Here is a 20,359-nt window from a genome sequence, read left to right on the forward strand (position 1 = left end):
TGGGAATATGCTATCCTTGTGTGACATCACATGGGGTGCCTCACACCCTCATCTTTAACGGGTCTGTGGTCTTCTCCTTTCAACCAGGTACGCTGGAACTCGATAGAAGTGGTGCTTTATTACATTTTATGAAAGACAATATATGCTGTGATGCCAAGATACCCAGATTCTACCATAATTTATTTTAGTTGCCAACAAACTCTTAGTTATGTTCGTCTGTAAACTTACAGTCACTCTGCTATAAAAAAAGAAATGGGGGAGGAGGGCGAGGGTTCTGAAAGGGAAGAAGGAGGAACTGGCAATGTCAGTCAGCAAACCACCAAAGTCAGAGCTCCAAGAATTCTGTGCTATTTGTTCCTGTTCTTGCTGCCTCCTCTTCTCTTCTCATGCCCAGAATGTTGGCTGCGGTGGGAGAGAGAGTATCCATAGCGCTGGCAGAGGAACATCCAGGGCTACAAGCTTCACCACCCCCACTTGTTACTTTGCTGAGTGAGCGATCCAGAATCACCTTAATTCATCATCCCAATCACATCTATGAACGCACAGCAAGAGGCAGGGCTAAGCAACGACTTGCCCTAATAAGCTGGCTATGTTTTCTAAACATCTACTACGTGCTTTTGCTGCTCTAGACATCAAGAGGTCATGAAGAGAAAGAAACCTGAATTTCATTCAGTTTGCTTACAAAAAGCAATCTAGTGCAAGACACACACACAAGTATGGAGGGGGGAGACAAATGAAAAGTCTCAGAATGAGGGTGAGGTTGTTCAAATTAGATTTCCAAAGCCTACAAAAGCTGTCGTGTTCTGAAAAAGGGGGAGGATGCAAGCTGGGGGAGGTGCTGCAGATGAAGAAAGGAGCATGATGAAAAGAAACCGATAAAGAACAAGTAACTGTGAGAGACAGAAAACAGATTTGCTGGGTGGGAACACAAAGTCCACGTTAGGAGAATAAGCAGAAACAAGACTGCAAGATGCAGGGGTGAGCTGGTAGGTATTTTTAAGACTGGTAGACAGGACTCCTCAGATTTGATAGCTCTCTCTGTTGTTGCTGGGCATTTTATGAGAGTGCTACGCTTTCCCTCCCTAAGTGTCAACTAAATTAAATTAGTAACTACTGACCTGTTTCCTTATTTAGATTGCCTACCACTTCCTGCTTACTTTCAAGTTCAAGAATTAGAAATTGTACCTCTGAAGGGCAGAGAAACTCATGAGTTCACTACTAAAGTGAACCCTAATTACCTTTTAAAAAAATTAACAGAACAGCCTTGAGAGACAGCACCTTAAGGAAAAGTTACTAGTATGCATGATCACTGTATCTGACGAGTCACTTAACAACTTCAAAAATATTAACTAGCGTACTCACGGTCCAACTGAAAGATCTATACAATCTTGTCTTAGAGGTTTCATATTGTTCAAAGGGGCTCATACATCGTCTTTTGGAATTTTTAAAGGAGCATGATAAAATGAAGAGGTTACACTAGGACCCATCAACCTACTGAGGAGGGATGAAGGTGGGAAGTGCCAATTAACCAGTCGAGTAGGTTTTGGGTGTCTACCTATCAAGGAAAAGATCTACATAAGAACAGGAGGCTAAAAGCACAAGTGTTACAGAAGTGCAAACATACAGAACAGTGTAGGAAAATTACAGATGAGGGTCATCTTGTCGCGACGATCAGGAAAAAGTAAGAAGCAGGATGTCAAACTCAAGCAAAACAAAAGTGGTATATTATAAAGTTTTTAAATTATTATTTCAAATACATTTCTAATTCCATGGAAAACAATACAACATTGCAGAGATGTTCTTGATGATTCAGAGATTATTTAAATAAATATTATGTCTGCGACAAAAATTATAAAGGAAACCAAAGGGCTTTAAAAATGTAGTTGGGAAATATCTCAATACAGAAATGAACTCATCATGAGAAGGATTTGTTTTGAATACCACGGAAGAGAAAGTAAAACCTCAATAACAATGGGGAGAATGTTAAAAAAAAAAAAATCTAGTAAGAGTTAACCAAAAGTCTAAATTAAAAAATATTTTTGAGGGGCGCCTGTGTGGCTCAGTCTTGATTAAGCATCCCACTCTTGGTTTCAAATTCAGGTCATGATCTCAAGTTTGTTGGTTCAAGCCCACATCGGGCTCCATGCTGACAGTACAGAGCTTGGGATTCTCTCTCTGCCCCTCCCCAACTCACACTCAAGTGCTCTCTCTCCCTCTCTCAAAAAAAAAAAAAAAAAAAAGCAAACTTTAAAACAAATTTAAAAAAATGTTTTTTTTTTTAATTTTTTTTTAAACGTTTATTTATTTTTGAGACAGAGAGAGACAGAGCATGAACGGGGGAGGGGCAGAGAGAGATGGAGACACAGAATCTAAAGCAGGCTCCAGGCTCTGAGCCATCAGCCCAGAGCCCGACGCGGGGCTCGAACTCACAGACGGTGAGATCGTGACCTGAGCTGAAGTCGGGAGGCTCAACCAACTGAGCCACCCAGGCGCCCCTAAAAAAATGTTTTTTGAAAGCAATACACTAACTTGTCAGCAAGAAATCTGACTTCCACTCTTAACACCTCCCTGAAACCCAATATTGAGTTTTGTGGCATGTGACAGACTACTCTTTCCAGGACACGCTTTCTTTCCTTGCCTCTCTGTTCATTTTCCTCCAACGTCCCAAGCCACCTCAGGCTTCCTCTTTCTTTCACTCAACAAAGTCATCCTGTCTGATCTTCTTCATACCTATGGCATAAGCTGCCACCTCTATGCTAAGCAGATCCAAACCATGCTTCCATGAACTTTCTCCCAAGTTTCAATCCTCTGGAGCTAAGCAGGCCCTCAAAAAAGCCAAATGAATGAATGTTACCCAGATTTCCTAGAGGAGATCTTAACTAACTTTGCTTCAGCAAATAGAAGTGCTCAGCTTAACAATCTATTAGAATATTCTTAGTCTTTAAATAAAAGTTTTACATAAAAATAGTTTTTAACTTTATCCCTTTAATAAAATTAATATACTTAGCTGAAAATAATCAGTGTCATCTAAATAAACGTAGCAGAAGAAAGTATTTTTAAGTTTTATTTACACAATGTTGGAAGCCATGTGCCTGGATGATACAGGTAAAGAGGTCTTCTAGCTGTTAGATTCTAACAGGACTCCCAGCACTACGGGCAACCTGCACGCAGGTATGGGCGTCTCAACACGGTCTGGAAATGTCAAGTAATTTTAAAGTTCTTCTTTGGGAATTTAGAGTATTTTAGATATGCTAGAGGGCAAAGACAGAAGCACAGAAGTAGGATAATAAGTATTACTCATATAATACTTAGGAAGTAGAACGTAGTGGTTAAAAAAGGGACGACTTAAATCCCAACTCTACCATTTACTAGCTGTGTGATCTTGGAGAAGTTACTTATCCCCTCTGAGTCTTCATTTTAAAAAGAGGGACAGTAGGGGCACCTGGGTGGTACAGTCAGTTAAACATCCGACTCCTGATCTCAATTCAGATCATCATTTCGTAGCTTGTGAGTTTGGGCCCCACCTGCTTGGGATTCTGTCTCTCCTTCTCTCTGCCCCTCCCCCACTGGTACACGTGCACACGCGTGCGCGCTCTCTCTTGAACAAACAAAAAACAAAATGTTTAAATAAATAAATAAAGATAACAGTAGCTGGCACACATTAGGTACTACACAACAACATTTGTTATTACTGTTATTATTGTTGTTATTATTATTATTATTATAGTATCTATTAAAGTTAGTGATAAGCATACATACTTTTGGGGAAAAAAAAGATGAATTCATGCTCACTCATTCAACATTCAGCCAACATGTAACTACCAAAAATGTGTCTGGGATATGGTCATGAACCTGATAGGCACAGTTACTGTGCTAGACCATTGGAGCTTAACAGAAAGGGCAGGAACCAACTATCTTTCCCTCATCTCTACATACTCCGTGCTCTGGGTGCATATGTTGGTGATGATAGGTGTTATATAGTGATTGTTGAGTTAATGATAATGTAATTATAGGATATTAAATAGGAAATAAGTATTTTGAATATATGGACAGAATTCAACAGATCTATCCCCCCCCCCCCCCCCCGCCGCAAAATGGTATAGCAATGCTACAGGGTAAGTGACTTTCAAGGAATTTGTCCACAAATCTTCAAGAACTCACTAATTCTAGAGTATCCTAAAAGCATACATTTGAATACCCATACCTGGCAGGCTTACTGTAAGTATTAAACGAGATCTTGTGTTAAGTAAGAATCAGGAAGCGGCAGTGAGATACTGATAGCATTCCTCAGCCAAAATGCAATCACACTACATGCGGATGTCTCTGGGGACCGCTTACGAACTAAAATCTCTTACATTAAATATGCAAATGCTTCTGGGTTTAACATCCAAGGTTCAACTTTATGGAGGCTAGACTAATTTCAGGCAAATATAATACTTCCACATCCACCTTGCTTTCCTAACAGTCTCAAAAAAAATGTCACAAAAACTCTGAGAACTTAAGCGAGAACACCTATGACAAAATCTGTGACAAAATCGCTATGACAAAAGTGCAATTTACCATTTATTGCAAAAGAACGTTTCAGATATAATGAAGTTTGCAATCCTCATGTTTAGTGAACGGCCTCAGTCAGAAATCACCATCAGGTCCGCACAAGCTTTAAAGCCACCAAGCTGCGACTCTCGAGCTTTGAAATGCCCACGAATCTTGCTACACAGACGGACTAACATGGCATCTCACCCAGCACATCCAAACTTCAGCACAATGTCTCCCCACAAAACTACGCAATCCTCCTCACTTCTTTATTTCTGTTAATGGCTATAATCATTCTGCAAGCTACAGAAGATCAAAACCTTAAAAGCATCCTTTATTATAGTCTTTTGGTGGTATACTTCACTTCAGAAGAACAAATCCTCCAATTACAGAGTAAAATGGTGAAACAAGGGGCATTACTGATAGGATCAAAGGATTGGGGGCAGTATTATTAATTTCGTGCAACAAAAATAACAAAAGGCATAAATCTAGATTGGAAGAAATACGGAGAGATTTTTACTATTAAAGACAAGATCCTATAAATTGGGAGTTTTCTCATATAAGCAGAGTTTGACTGAACGAAACTTATGTGATCACCCTCTTAGAACCAGGCACTCTGCTAGATGTTTACACTTCATTTCGGTTTGGTATTATGAAAACTTCTGGCATTATCTGGTATTATCCCCAGTCTACAATCGAGGAAATGGGAGTCTTTAAGAGAAGTTCAGTTACTTGTTCAGGGCAAGAGAGCTAATAAGCATCAAGTGAACATTCCAATGTGGAACTGTCACATTCCAAAGTCCAGGCTATTCTGACTACACAGGACTCAATACTTGTTGACACAATATTATAAGGGTGTTATAATGAAAAACTTTTCTATGGAATATAATTAAGTGCTCTAGAAAAAATATGAACTCTTCTAAGTTAACTATTAAAAAATATAATATAAACAAACACTCTAGTTTAAACATACCTCTGATCCTTCTAGTCATAAATGAGATACAAATCAATAATCCTTAGTTTACAGACAATGATTTGCCAAGGATATAGATATTTCTATTTCCACATACAACATTTGACATAATCCATGGACAGGAAGCAAAGATCTCTCTTAGATCAGTACCATTAGCAGCTATTTTTTATACAAAGGAGCATATTAATACTGTATGACTGTGAGGACTTGGTTCCAGATCTATGTACTTATGCAAACTCACACTGGATACAATAATTTAGAAACACAAAGATGCCAAATCAGTGCTTCGGAGTAACAGTAGATGCTTTTAGCTACAAAAAGATTAATGATCGTGACAGTGATTACTCCAATAGAAGACGACAACTGGAAGCAGTCCTTCCTACAGATTAAAACTACTATTCCAAATACATACATACATACATACATAAAATTAAAAAAAAATAAAACTATTATTCCATCAAATAACTACTTACCAGGCATGATTATTTCAAACTCACGCTATCTTTGAGGCATTATGTTTCTGCAATTTTCCAAAAAACTACGATATCTTAGTTAAGTGTGTATAAATTCAGCATACAACCTAAAGTCAACAGATAGAAACTGGTCTCAATTCGCTCTAAATCACAACTTTTCAGCCGCTTCTAAATCTATTAAATAAAGTACATATAAAAAATCGAATACCAGATAAGGCGTGCAGAGCCAGCACGCAGAAGCAGTGAGTAAATGTAAGCCCGAATTATCATCCTGGTGCTTCATGTAAATATACTTGGCTGTAAGGAATCTTCATATGGCAATCTCTTCTACACATAAAGATTATCAATGTATCACTTTTCTTTTTAAATTTTTTTTTTTCAACGTTTTTTATTTTTATTTTTGGGACAGAGAGAGACAGAGCATGAGCGGGGGAGGGGCAGAGAGAGAAGGAGACACAGAATCGGAAACAGGCTCCAGGCTCTGAGCCATCAGCCCAGAGCCTGATGCGGGGCTCGAACTCACGGACCGCGAGATCGTGACCTGGCTGAAGTCGGACGCCCAACCGACTGCGCCACCCAGGCGCCCCATATCACTTTTCATATCACGTCCAAAACAGAAGGTCCTTAACAAACGCCACATTATATAAGCGATGTTGAGGTTTTGTAATTAGAACTATATTATACACACAGTAGAGGGTCCTTTATTCTCCACAGCACTCACCTTTCACATTCTCCAAGATGACTATTTCATACATATTACCCTACCCTGCAAAACCATCTTCAAAAAAGTTTACAGTTTGAGGTATAATTTATATACCATAAAGTTAGCCCAGGTGAGCATACAATTCATTGAATCTTAAGAAAATGTACAGAGCTGTACAGCATCACCACAATCCAAAGTTAGACCTTTACTATCGCCCCAAATGTTTTCCTCTAGTGTCTCCACTCCTACCCTGGCCTCAGGTAACCACTGTTCTTTCTGTATAGATATGTCTTTTCTAGACATTTCATACAAATGCAAACACATAATATGTACCCTTTTGTATCTGGCTTCTGTCACTGACAATGTTTTTGACATTCACCTTTGTTGTAGTATTTACCAGCAATTTTTTCCTATCGGAATCGTACTCCACCATATGAATATACCATATTTTGTTTATCCCTTCATCATTTGATGCACAGCTGGATTGTTTTCCAATTTCTGACTGTTGTGAATAATGCTCTTAAGAGACATTTGCAATTCTTTATGTGCACACATTTTCATTTCTTTGGGGTAGGTCTTGTTAGTGGAATTACTGATTCATTTGATAAGCTTGTTTAACTTTTTAAGGAAGAGCCAAACTGTTTTCCAAAATGGCTGTACCACTTACATTTCGAAGAACAGTGTAGAAGGGTTCCAGTTTCTCCACAATACCATGTAATGTCAGTCTTTTTAATTACAGCCCTTCGAGTGGGTGTGTGACAACATATCATTGTGGTTTAATCAGCATTTCCTTAATGACTAACAACACTGAACATCTTTTCATATGCTTCTTGGCCATTTATATTTTCTCCTTTGGTGAAATATCTATTAAAGTATTTTGCTCATTTTTAATTGGGTTTTTTTCTTTATAACTGACTTGTAAAATTTCTTTATATGTTCTAGATTAAAGACCTATACTATGTTTGTAAGATGTAACTATTTTCTGCCAGTCTGCGTCTTTTTACTTTCTTAAATATCCTCTGGAGTGATAAAGTTTTTAAACATTTTAATGAAGTCCAATTTGTATTTTCTTTTACAATTCACGCTTTTGGTGTCATCTAAGAACTATTCCTGACACAAGATCATAAAGATTTTCTCCAGCATCTCCTAGAATTTTTATAGTTTGGAGATTTTACAATTACGTCTATGATTATTTTGAGATAATTTTTGTGTATGGTGTGAAGTATACACAACCATACATCCAAGTCCATTTTTTAAACATATGGGTATCGAAGCACCATTGGTTGAAAAGACTATCCTTCCCTCATCAAACTGTCCTGATACTTTTTTAATAATCAGGTGATCATAAATGCTAAGGGTTCATTTCCGGACTCTCATTTCTGTTCTATTAATTATCATGCTTAGTCTTATGCCAATCACTGTCTTGACTAATGTAAATTAAAGTAAGTTTTAAAATTAGGTAGGGCAAATCTTCTATTTCCTTTGTTTTGGCTATTCTAGGTCCTTTACATTTCCCTATAAATTTTAGGATCTGCTTGACAATTTCTACAAAAATGCCTACTAGGATTTTGATAGGGATCTGGTTGAATCTATAGGTCAGTTTGGGAACCACTGTCCTCTTAACAACATCCAATCTTCCAATCTATGAACAGACTGTCTCTCCATTTATTTAAATCTTCAGCCACCTGGGTGGTTCAGTCAAGGTAAGCCTCTCTAACTCTTGATTTCGACTCAGGTCATGATCTCACAGTTGTGAGATCGAGCCCTGTGATTGGCTCCATGCTGAACATGGAGCCTGCTTAGGATTCTCTCTCTCTACCCCTATCCCGTTCGTGCATGTGTGTGTGCTCTCTCTCAAAATAAATACAACTTTAAAACATTTATTTAAATCTTTAATCTTTTTTTTTTTTTTTTAGAGAAAAAGAGTGCACAAGTCGGGGAGAGGGGCAGAGGGAAAGAAAGAATCTTAAGCAGATCCAGGGATCATGACCTGGGGCAAAGAGTTGGACGCTCAACTGGCTGAGCCACCCAGGTGCCCCTAAATCTTTAATAACTCTTAGTAATATTTTGTAGTATAAAAATCTTGGGTGTTTTTTTTTTTTTAATATCATTTACTTATTTTGAGAGACAGAGAGAAAACATGCACAAGCACCGTAGGGAGGCATAGTGAGAGGGAGAGAATCCCAAGCAGGCTCCACACTGTTAGCACAGAGCTCGAGGCAGGGCTACAACTCACAGACTGTGAGATCATGACCTGAGCTGAAACCAAGAGTCAGCTGGTTAAATGAATGAACCAACCCGGTGCCCAGTGATTCTTTAACAAAAAAGAGAGAGAAAGAGAGAGAGAGATTGAGATTTTATTTTTATTTATTTTTATTATTTATTTGTTTATTTATTTATTTTGAGAGAGAACACGTGCAAACAAGGGAGAGGGGCAGAGGGAGAGAGAGAATCCCAAGCAGGCTCCATGCTCAACTCGGCACAGAGCCCAACATGGGGCTCAATCCCACAATCCTGGGATCATGACCTGAGCCACAATCAAGTTAGATGCTTAACTCACTAAGCCACCCAGATGCCCCAAGATTTTATTTTTAAGTAATCTCTACATCCAATGTGGGGCTCGAGCATACATCCCCAAGATCAAGAGTTGCATGCCTTACCAACTGAACTAGCCAGGCACCTCATCTTTTGTTAAATTTATTCCTAAGTATGTATTCTTTCCGATGCTACTGTAAGTAGATTTTTTGTTTCTTTCATATTCAGATTGTTCCCACTACTAAACTGTTATTTTTGCCTCAGTATGTAAAACACGTAGAAACTATTAGGCTGGAACATCAGAATTCTCCTGCACTGAATCTATGTACCTACTTGTCTCTACATCCATGTTCTTCCTTCTTCCCCCCTTTCAAAATTGAGGAAGGGATCCCTTTTCTTTTAAGTCCATTCTCTGTGCAGTTGGGCTCCTGAACAATCTTGCTTTTTCAATGCTTCCTTCATCTTCCTTTCTTCCCTTTTTATCCTAACAACTAAAATCATGCTGCAGTATGTTTTATACTAAGAAAGGAAGGAAGGAAGGAAGGAAGGAAGGAAGGAAGGAAGGAAGGAAGGAAGGAAGACTTCCTGTATATCCTCATACACCTCTAGCTTCTACCCCACGTCTGTTTCCTTTCACCTGCAAACAGCTTTCAAACACTATCTATACACTCTGTCTCTAATTCCTGGGCCATCGGATATCCCTCAAGTCACTCAAATCTGGTTTCCATCGCTACCAGTCCATGAAATTGGCTTATCAAAGTTACCGATGACCTCTAGGCTGCCAAATCCAATGGCCATATTTCTGCCCACATCTTCCCAACTTCTCAGCCAACCAAACTCAACACAGTTAACTATTCTTTTCCTCCAATACTTGCATTGCTTGGCATCCATGGCATGGTCCAATATACGTTCCCAATTTCCCTACAACCACTCTCTGACTGTCCTTCTTAGCTTCCTTCCTAGCGGCCTTCCAGTTTACCCAACTTAGAAATGTACTGCATTCCTCAGGGTTCTTTGCATTTCTAGTCAGTCTTTTTTCTTTCCTCCCTGTCATCTCTTCCTTCTCTTCCTCCCTGATTTCATCTACGTTCTTGGCTTTTAAGTGTCATTGATAATCTTCAAATGGACATCTGCAAGCCAAATATCTTCAATCCCCTCTGGTGGAGGCACCCCTGACAATCTCGCAGCATTCTAAGAGCCTAGGACAACAACAACAAAAAAAACAAAAAAACCCTCCTGAATTCACGACTACCTTTCCACCACACACCAAACCACCCGCCCCCCCAAAACCCATTCCTCTCCCAACCGTAAGAATAGTGACTTCCCGCAACATCTCTGAGTTCTTCCTTCTCCCTTATGTTCCATATCCAATCCATTATCATGTCCTCCTATTTTTACCACCTCAAAGTATCTCCACTATGTCCACTCCTCTCCATCCACTGCCACCGCACTACCGTTAAGCCACGGTCATCTCCCATCATCTCCCATCTGAGCTACTGCATATCCACTGGCCAATCTGTTTCTGTTTGCTCTTCGCTCTACACAGCAGGAGAATCTTGAAAAAACAATACAGCTAGGGGCGCCTGGGTGGCTCAGTCGGTTGGGTGTCCAACTTCAACACAGGTCATGATCTCACCACTCGTGAGTTTGAGCCCCCCATCGGGCTCTGTGCTGACAGCTCAGAGCCTGGAGCCTGCTTCTAATTCTGTGTCTCCCTCTCTCTCGGCCCCTCTCCCACTCCCACTCCCACTCTGTCTCTTTCTCTCAAAGATAAATAAACGTTAACAAAAAAATAAAAAATTAAAAAAAAAACCCCAACAATATAGATGATGCTACTCCCTTAACAGAAACTTCGCATATTTAAAATCCAAACCCCTTACCGCTGGGTACAAGGCCCTGCAGTGTGTGGTCCCTGCCATGTTCTCCCCCTGCCCAAGGGCTCCAGCTTCTCACCTCCTCAAACACACTAAGCTCTTCAAACTTCAGGCCCTTCCCATGCTTTCCCTCCATGTGAAACATCTCATTCTCATTCCCTTATCTCCATCCATTTCTCCTCAGAGGAACCTTCCCTTACAACTAAGTAGGTCCCCAAGTTGGCAATGATTCTGTATTAACTATACACGGTTCTTTTCCTTTTTAACATTAGCATAATCCATGAAGGCAAGAAAAATTCCTGATTTTTTACCACTGTTATATATATATACCCTGAATATAAATAGTAGCCATTAAGAAGTATTCATGAAAACATACGAAACCGACTTAAGACAAACATTATGTTTGGCATTTCACAGGCCTGTCTGCCCGTCCTCAAAACTTTCTTAACATAGATGTCCATGGGATGAGCCTGACTAAATTGGAGGAAGGCTAGCAACCTCAAATTATATGCAAAATTTTGTGTGATTGTATTTTTTAGACAGATGTCGTGTAGGTGCACCAGAATTTCAAAGGAATCCACAACCCAAAAGAGGTAGGAGCTACATGATCTTATAAATTCTGGCTTCATCATTTAAGAAGGTAGATTCAAATTCAACATAAAGTCAATTCTTGAAACAAAACGAAGAAAAGATACAGTATTTTTTTTTAAAGGCCGAAGTCCTATTTACCAAATTTCAATGAAACTTAGTGTATGGTATGAATTTAAAAAAAGATTTCTGAGCTGAACTTATTACATCCTGATTTTTATGTCACGCATATATATGCAACTGATCAGACGAGATTATTTTCTTTTAATGTTTATTTTTGACAGAGAGAGAAACAGAGTGCCAGTGGGGGAGGGGCAGAGAGAGAGAGAGGGAGACACAGAATCCGAAGCAGGCTCCAGACTCTGAGCTGTCAGCAGAGCCCGACGGGGGGCTCAAACTCCCAAGCTGTGAGATCATGACCTGAGCTGAAGTCAGATGCCCAACCGACTGAGTCACCCAAGTGCCCCCGTAGATTCTTTTATAGAGGTAAAGGAGGGAAAAGATGAATGAAGATGCATCTATATCACAGGAAAGGCTACAGACAATGAAACCTATATGAGGCAAAAGGTGATAAATGCCAAGTTTTATCACCCATTTCAAATTCTCACTGGCCAAATATCTAGGGACCTTACAAACCTTTCAGCAGTTCCCTCATGTACACAAAGTCCCTTCAGCAATCCAGGCTGAGATTCTCCTCATCAAATCTCCAAAACTTATAAAAGAAATCAATTCTACTGTTAAAACAGTGGACAACTAATTTCAGGACTGTGCACTATGTTCTTAAGGGTGTGGCTGGACACAGTGTCCATTTCAACACTCTAACACGTTTCTTTGAAAAACCCAATCCAGGGGTGCTGAGTCGATTAAGCGTTGGGACTCTTGATTTCCGGCTCAGGTCATGATCTCACAGTTGGGAGGCAGAGCCTTCGGGACAGGGACAGGCTCCATGCTGAGGGTGGAGACTGCTTAAAATTCTCTCTTCTTCAGCCTCGTGAGTGCCACCAGCTCATGCTCTCTCAAAATAAATAAACAAACATTTAAAAAAAAGAAAAGAAAAACCCAATCCAACCTCTTCAGGCTGTGAGAAAGAAAATCCAGACATTAAGTGATCTGTTCAAGGTCACAAGGCTGGCTACAGACAGGACTGGAACTTGCCTCCCGTGTTTAGAGCTCCTTATACCGGCCTGTATGCTCTTCTACAGCTCCATCAAAATGCTTAGCATGAATTCCCAAAATACTAAGACACTAACTCTGAGCTATTCATTTAAAAGGAAAAAGAAAAGGCTAAAACTAGCAATGATATAGGAAAAACAAATTTAAAAAGCAAATAGGATACTACAGAAAACCATTAAGTGTCACTTCTGTCACAAACAGTATGCTTTTCAGCTGTATATAGGAAAGTGTCTGATTAAGGCAAGACTGTTTTTGTAGTTTGTTGTAACTGTTTCAATGATCCAGAAATTACAAATAAAAAAGAAATCACTGCTCCAGAACAACAAACCTGACATTTATTGTATTAAGTTTATAACTTTCAGTGAACAAATGAGGCTCTCTTTCCTTACTTTAATACTATCACTAATGAATAAATCTTATAATTGAACAAATTTCAAGAGAAAAGCAAAATGGTTTATGTGTCACGGTTGTCATTTTCACCCATTAAATTAATGTGTTACTCAAATATTCTACCAAGATGTTGCTCAACACAAATGATCGAAGACATTTCTTCAGCTTCATTAATAGGGATACACTGGTTAGAACCTTCAATAAAAGAACCATTAATACTAGAACCTTTTCTCAAACTATTACGCACTGAAAATTTGTATGTAGTTTTAAAACATTTCCCAAAGTAGGGGCTCCAAGTAAAAGCTAAGAAAACATACTGATTAGTGTGGTAGCATACTTTCCCTCGTCTTTAAAAAATAAAATAAATTATTTCTAGATAAGGTGATTTTCAAGTCAATGAATTTTTTTGCTCAGCAAAGAGCAAAACTCCTCATGATTATATCCTATGAACCAAATTTTTCTCCACCCAGTCCTGTTCCTCTCTGTTGTTGAGCATAATTCTATAAAGCTGTAGCTCATTCACTTTGTCTACTGACAGTCTCCAAAAACGAACCTTTCTTTAAAAAAAAAAAAAAAAAGTTTATTTACTTATTTTGAGAGAGTGAGAGCTCCTGTGAGCAGGGGAGGGGCAGAGAGAGAGGGTGAGAGACTCCAAAGCTGGCCCTGAGTTTTCAGCACAGAGCCCAACGAGGGGCTCAATCTCACAAACCATGAGATCATGACCTGAGCCAAAACCAAGGGTGGGACGCTCAACCAACCGAGTCACCCAGGCACCCCCCAAAACAAACCTTTCAACTCAGAACAGGACTGACTCTACCCTTCCAAAACCAGGGTAATGAACATACTTTAAGATGTCTGCCAGCTGTAGTAATATAAAATTGTGTCTCTGTGTGCATAGGATACCAACTACAAGAATCTTCCTATTTCTCTTAAGTGGCTGTGTCTCAAGACATCATCATACATGAAACTATTGACCATGCAGAGAAGGAAATCCACACATAACTCAAAATCAAACAATCTTAAACCTCCACTCTTTAGGAGAACTATGGGCAAACCAATCACATGAACAGTGAAAGTAAGAAAGAGCTGAAAGGTAACAAGGAATAACGGTAAAGGAGAGACGCTTTATTCACGAACAGATGATTTAACTTCTCTGCCTATCAGGTGCCTAGTTAATAAATAAAAAATAATACACTTTACAGGGTTGTTGTAAGCATCAAATGAGTTCTTACATGAAAATGATTTGCCCAGTAAAAGAAACATAATAGGCACTCAATAAATGCCAGCTCCTTCCCCCTTCAGTTCTCGGCCCTCTGTTCTTTGTTTTCTACACTCATTCTCCCAGATGACTCAGCCTTCTCATGACTTTTATTAACAAATGCTGAAAACTACTACATCAATCAAAGCCCTGATGTGTACATGCATGCCCACAGTGTAAGAAGCTGCCTGCCCCCCTACCCCCAAAATACTTAGGTGAGAAAAGCAGAGAAGACACCCCAAATATCTGAATTTCACCGTAAGAACAAGCACTCAGTGGGGACAAACATCCATAAGTTTCCAAATATCTCCTGAAGATTTCCATTGCCATCTCAAAATGCCAGAAGTCAAATTGCCAGTATCTTTTACCTAAAACCAGACTCTTCCTGCCCCCTTTTTAGGCGGTGAGTAGAATCCAACAAAGAATAATCCTTGCTCTACCCTTCCCTCATCTAAATATCACTAGGTAGCCCAGGCCCATCAAATCTACCTTCATAATTTCTATGAAGTTCTAGCCTCCTTTGCTGTTCCACGGTTACCACCAGAGTCCAGGTGAGGATGTCTCGATCTCAGCACCACTGACTGGCACTTGGGGTTAGATAAATCTTTGTTGGGGGGCTGGCCTATGCACTGTAGGATGTTTAGTGGCATCGCTGGCCTCTGTCTGCTAGATGCCGGGAGAATTGCTCCTTCCCTACAAGTTAGGACAACCCAAAATGTCTCCGAACAGCGCCAAATGCCCCTGGGAGATAAAATCATCCTCCCCGGTGTCTCCCCCACTCCTGCATTTGAGCACCATGGCCTCGCTCCTCACCATTCTCAACAGAGAATTCCCAAATTCATCTCCAGCTTCTTCCCTCTAACTCCTGCTGCACTGATCTAAAGGCCTTGTAAAGCATGGCTTTTATGAGTCATTTCTCTTACACTGCAACTCCCTGTTACCTTCACAATTAGTTCAAAGCTCTCCACCCAGCCTTGATAATTTGGCCTCAATTAAACATTATCCAACAAAGCACCTAACATAGTGTCTAGCCAGCAGCCCTTCAGTAACAGACCTGTTCATCCAGATCTGTTTCCTATTGCACAGCTGTTACCCTGGTTGGAATGCCCATCACCCAGGATCCATTCCAGACCACTGCAAAGCCTCCTCCTCACCCCCCACCCAAGGTCAAAAACCATTAATGAGTCTCCACTGCTTACTGAAATATGAAATCTTCTGCCTTCTTTAGGGTCTTTCTCAGTATGGTCTCTTTCTAACTCTATGTTCCATTATCCCCCAAATATACTGCAGCTTCAGCAAACCTTAAATCTGCTAGTTCTTGAAAAGGCTCCTCCCCTTTCCAACTTCGGTCATGTTTTTTTCTCTGTCTGAAAGTCTTATCCGTCCCACTGCCCTCCCTCCATACTAATTTAATGTCCATCTCAAGTCAAGAAGGCTTTCCTGACCATAACCTCTTCTGCACCTCTCCTACGGTATTCACATGGGTGCTTCATGTTACACACGGGTATCCCTGTAATTTACAAGGTCCTTGAGAGCTTCTTACTCCTCTTGTGATGGCCTGCAACACCTAGTCCAGTTAAGTAACTCACTCAATATACAGGAGCTGACCCAAATGTATCTCACTTAGAAAGCAACAAAGGACTGTCTTCAGACAATCCCAAACTCTCTTAAAAGAACTAAATCCAATTCCCCTTTTAGCTCACATTTTACACTTTAGGCTGATTTTTAAGTAAACTGCCTTCAAGATATCCATAATACTATTTAGTATATATTACTGTAAGAGTTCTGCTTCAGCAAGTTCCTGCAGCTTCCGACTTGTAACTGAATCCTGAACATTTATGGTATTTATGCCCTCTCTTTATACAAAAAGGCAATAGAAATTTCTTTTTGAATATTAATAAACCTGAGAAAAACACAAAAATAACTTGGATTAAACATATTTCAAGCAAAGGGTAATGCTGATTTGTCTATCCGAAATACTACTAAATAATACATTAAAAGTCCTAAAGTCTTCATGCACTATTAAAAATATAAGTCAGTTTAGGGGTGCCTGGGTGGCTCAGTCGGTTAAGCGTCCGACTTCAGCTCAGGTCATGATCTCACGGTTTCTGGGTTCGTACCCCACGAGCCTGCTTCAGATCCTGTGTCTGCCTCTCTCTCTCTCTCTCTGTCCCTCCCCTGCTCACACTCTGTCTCTCTCGAAAATAAAAACATTTTAAAAGTTAAAAAAAATATATATAATTAAATATATATATAATTAAATATATATATACACACATACACACATACACACACACACACACACACATATATGTCAGTTTATTTCGGCTCCCCCTCCCCAAAAACATAAACTAAAACAGAATTTGGGAAGTTTCTCCTTAATTTTAGTTCCTAAATGACTTGAAAGTATGTTTTGTTATTGCTACAAAAAAGGGAATATCATTAATGAGCACGTTCTGGCTAAAAGTCTAACCCTAAAGCCATCGGAGGAAGTAGAGAACCCCACACTGCCACCACCATTCTTTTTAGCAAGGGTTGGCAAACTACAGGCCCTGTTTGGTATGCTCCTGAGCTGAGAATGGCTTTCACCTTCTTAAAGAGTAGCAAAAACAAAAACAAAGAAGAATGTTCGACCGTAAGTAGCCGGCAAAGCCTAAAAATTTACGTTTTGTCCCTTTATGGCAGCATGGCTTTGAGACTCCCAGCTGTCGTTATCTAAGACACCCAACTTTTCCTCCCAAGGTTTTTTAAAAAGCATTATGACACACACAAAATTATGCAAAAGGACAGAACTCCTTCAACTTGGTCATAGTTCATGCACAGGTTAACTTCGAAAACAGAGACCTTTATGGACATTTTTATACTTCCAGCATTGTTGGAAGAAACCTGACTCTCATTCTTTAGATGAGCAACGCTTACACTTGAAGAGTGGAAGTGCCTGGCCCAAAGTCACACTGCCAGTTCACAATAAAATGGGGTCAAAGACCCAGGCCTCAAACCTCCTGATTCAGTGCCCTCTGGGGTATACTACATTACACCCATGCATCCGGCTTTAGGTTTTGGAGGTGGGTAACCTGGCTTGGATAATCACAAAGATGAAAGCTTAAAAACTGCTCCTGATATGCTGTTTGGACAGACTCTTACCAGCAGCGATGAATCATTAAACAGAGTAACAATAATGTTCACCACATAAATTAGATAAGAACTTCTAGGAAACCTTCCATTTTAAAAACAGATGTGATAGAGAAAGCTTAAAATGTACTCTGCTTGCTCCTCTAGAGCTGCGGACCTGATTGAGGCAAACAGGCACGTCTGACTTCCAGCTGCTCAATACTTACTTATCTCCCAACCCCAATCCCTAAGTTCCACTAAATGTTACCGAATGTGCATCAAAAAACTGTCCAGTTTACATCAGCCACACGTTCTATAGTTCATTACAAGTTCTTTCCATATCTACTTGCAAACTACTAGCTATAAATTCAAATTTTTGATCTCCCCAAGAATTCAGCTTCCTTAAGAAAAAGGCTTCTTCGATTCCTACAAAACCCACTTTGCCTCGCCCGCTGGCTTATTCAAGAATTTAAAAAACATTTTACCTATACTGATAACTTTACTACTCTGCAGGATCCGGGGAGCTATGTTATATATCAGGATCTATGATTCAAAGAAAGGCATGGTAACAATCCGATATCCTTCATCTGAAGTTGCTCTTCCAGTTGTGAAAAATACAGATTTTGAGAAATACTGGACTTAGGTTCTTGAGCGATAATACACAGACCTCCGCCCCCCACCCCCCACCGTATCTCTGCGTGACTTTTGTCCTCTAACAGCGACCCCTCCCCCTCGACCGCGCCGCGAGTCCGGGCCACCCGGGCACCTGCGGCCCCAGCCTGCAGCTGGGGAGTCCGGGGGCACAAGCCCACGGCCGGCGCTGCTGGAAACGGCGCCCACTCCCACCCCCTTGGCGGCGGGCGGCTGGAGGCCGGAGCCGCCGGGAAGCGACCGGTCGGCGGCCGGCAGAGCCCCGGACGCGACCAGAGGCGAGGGCGGCGGCGTTACCTGGAGGACCACGTCGTTGGGCAGCTGCGCGGCCCGGAATAGCTCCAGCACCCGCCCGTTGGCCGCCACCTTCTTGGTGCTCTCGATGTCGCAGTAGGAGAAGAGATCCGAGTAGTATTTCTGCTCCGCATCGCTCAGCGTCAAGCCTTCCATCTTCGCCTCCGGCTCACGGCCGCCCCGCCCCGCATGCAACACCCGGAGCCCGGCCCCACGACCCCGGGACGGCGGGGGCTGTGCGCGGCCCGGCTTCCTCCTCGCCCCGCGAAGCCGCGGGGAGCCCCAGCCCCGGCCTCACGCGCGCGGGGGGCGCCCGAGCAACAGGGCCGGGAGGTCGCGAGGAGGGGGCCCGGCTGGGCTCGGCGCGCCGCCGCCTGCGAGGCCCCGCGCAGTCCCGGGCTCGGCGCGGCTCCGGCTCCGGCTCGGCGGCCGCGGGGAGGGCGCGGGGAAAGGAGGCGGGGGCCGCCGCGGCGCGAGGCACAGGCGGACTCCGCCCCCGCCCCCGCCGCGGGTTCGAGTCTCCCCGGCTCTCAGCCGCTTCCCCCCAGACTTCCCGCCTCGGCTCCCCCTTCCGTCCACGCCCCCCCCCCCCTCCGGAGCGGCGGCACTTCCCGGAAAGTTGTGGGGCTTCGAGTCTAAAGTTTCGGGGGCTCTGAGCTGAGCGTGGCCGCCGCTCCGCCTCCCTCCGCCGCCATTTACTGCGCCCCGGCCCGGCCCCCGACGCGCCCGCACCAGCACTGACAGCGGCGGCCGCGCTCCAGACCCGGATGTGAGGCCGGGAGGAGAGAGCGCGAGAGGGAGAGAAACACCCACCGGGCTGGCTCGGCCGCTCCCGGGAGAGGGGGGCCGCAGCGCCCCCTGGTGGCCGGAGCCCCGCGGCGGAGAGCCGCCCCCAGCCCCGGAGGGAGGAGCTGGGACCCCGGGGCCGCGGACCAGGGGTCCACGGCAAGCTGCTCACTAGGACCTGGGGGACTCAGGTACGGGTTGCAGTTTAGATTGTTTCGAAGCTTCTGGCACTAAAGGTTTCATTCATAAACGTTGACTGAAAGGGGAACATTGTTCAGGTTACTATGATTGTATCTGTTGGTACCTTTGTTGTTACCTTCTAGATGTCAGATGTTTCTGAGGATAAATGCAATATTTCTATGTGCTCTGAAGAACTATGAAGATTCTATCTGGGAACTTTCATAATGACTCTAACACTGAGGCTTAACTCCCACTCTTACTCCAAGCATGTTTACCTGAGAAGCAAAATTTGATGAACAGAGGGAAAAACTGGCAAAGTTTTCTTCTATGTGCAAGGTAGTTCTGGTCCCCGGGAACTTAGTGCCATGAATGTATACCAACACCTCTGTAAAGTCACGTAGGCCCTGGGCTGACCTCAGGGGCTCCTGCCACTCCTAATTTTCTCCGTTACGAAAATCCTGCCCTGTTCTGATCGGTCCCGATCAGAGCAGAGTTGTAAGATATGCGGAGTAGAATATCTTAAGGGTTTATACTTAGGAAATATTTTAAAAACAGTGGTTAAGGCTATTTGTTATACAGGTTTTTCCATTTGGGCTTTTATTGTGTCTTTTAGACGTTGCTCCCTAGAGTTCTGATCCTATAGATGGCCCATAGGAGGAAATTATTACAGGTCCCCAATCCTTTATCCAAAATTCAAAAAGCGCTGAAAATCCAAAAGTTTTTTGCAGCGCTTTGGCAGCAAAATCTTCTCTGCCTCATTTGGAGGCCAAATCTCAATGCACATGAAGCTATTTATAATCTTATTTGTGCCACTTAGTGTCAATATTTACTCATTTT

At 42.0% G+C, this 20,359-nt stretch overlaps 1 protein-coding gene across 5 annotated transcripts in view; it reads right to left on the reverse strand.

Annotated features, from left to right (window-relative positions):
- Window positions 1-18,810, reverse strand: part of REPS1 (RALBP1 associated Eps domain containing 1) — an 87,740-nt gene extending 68,930 nt beyond the window's left edge. For all 5 annotated transcript variants that reach the window (XM_042987229.1, XM_042987228.1, XM_042987227.1 and 2 more), the window contains exon 1: window positions 18,560-18,810. In XM_042987229.1, the coding sequence (XP_042843163.1) occupies window positions 18,560-18,712 (153 nt within the window). In that variant the 5' untranslated portion in view covers window positions 18,713-18,810. The remainder of the gene's footprint in view (window positions 1-18,559) is intronic.
- Window positions 18,811-20,359: the final 1,549 nt, after the last annotated feature.

Source organism: Panthera tigris, chromosome B2, assembly GCF_018350195.1.
Source record: "Panthera tigris isolate Pti1 chromosome B2, P.tigris_Pti1_mat1.1, whole genome shotgun sequence".
NCBI lineage: Eukaryota > Metazoa > Chordata > Mammalia > Carnivora > Felidae > Panthera > Panthera tigris.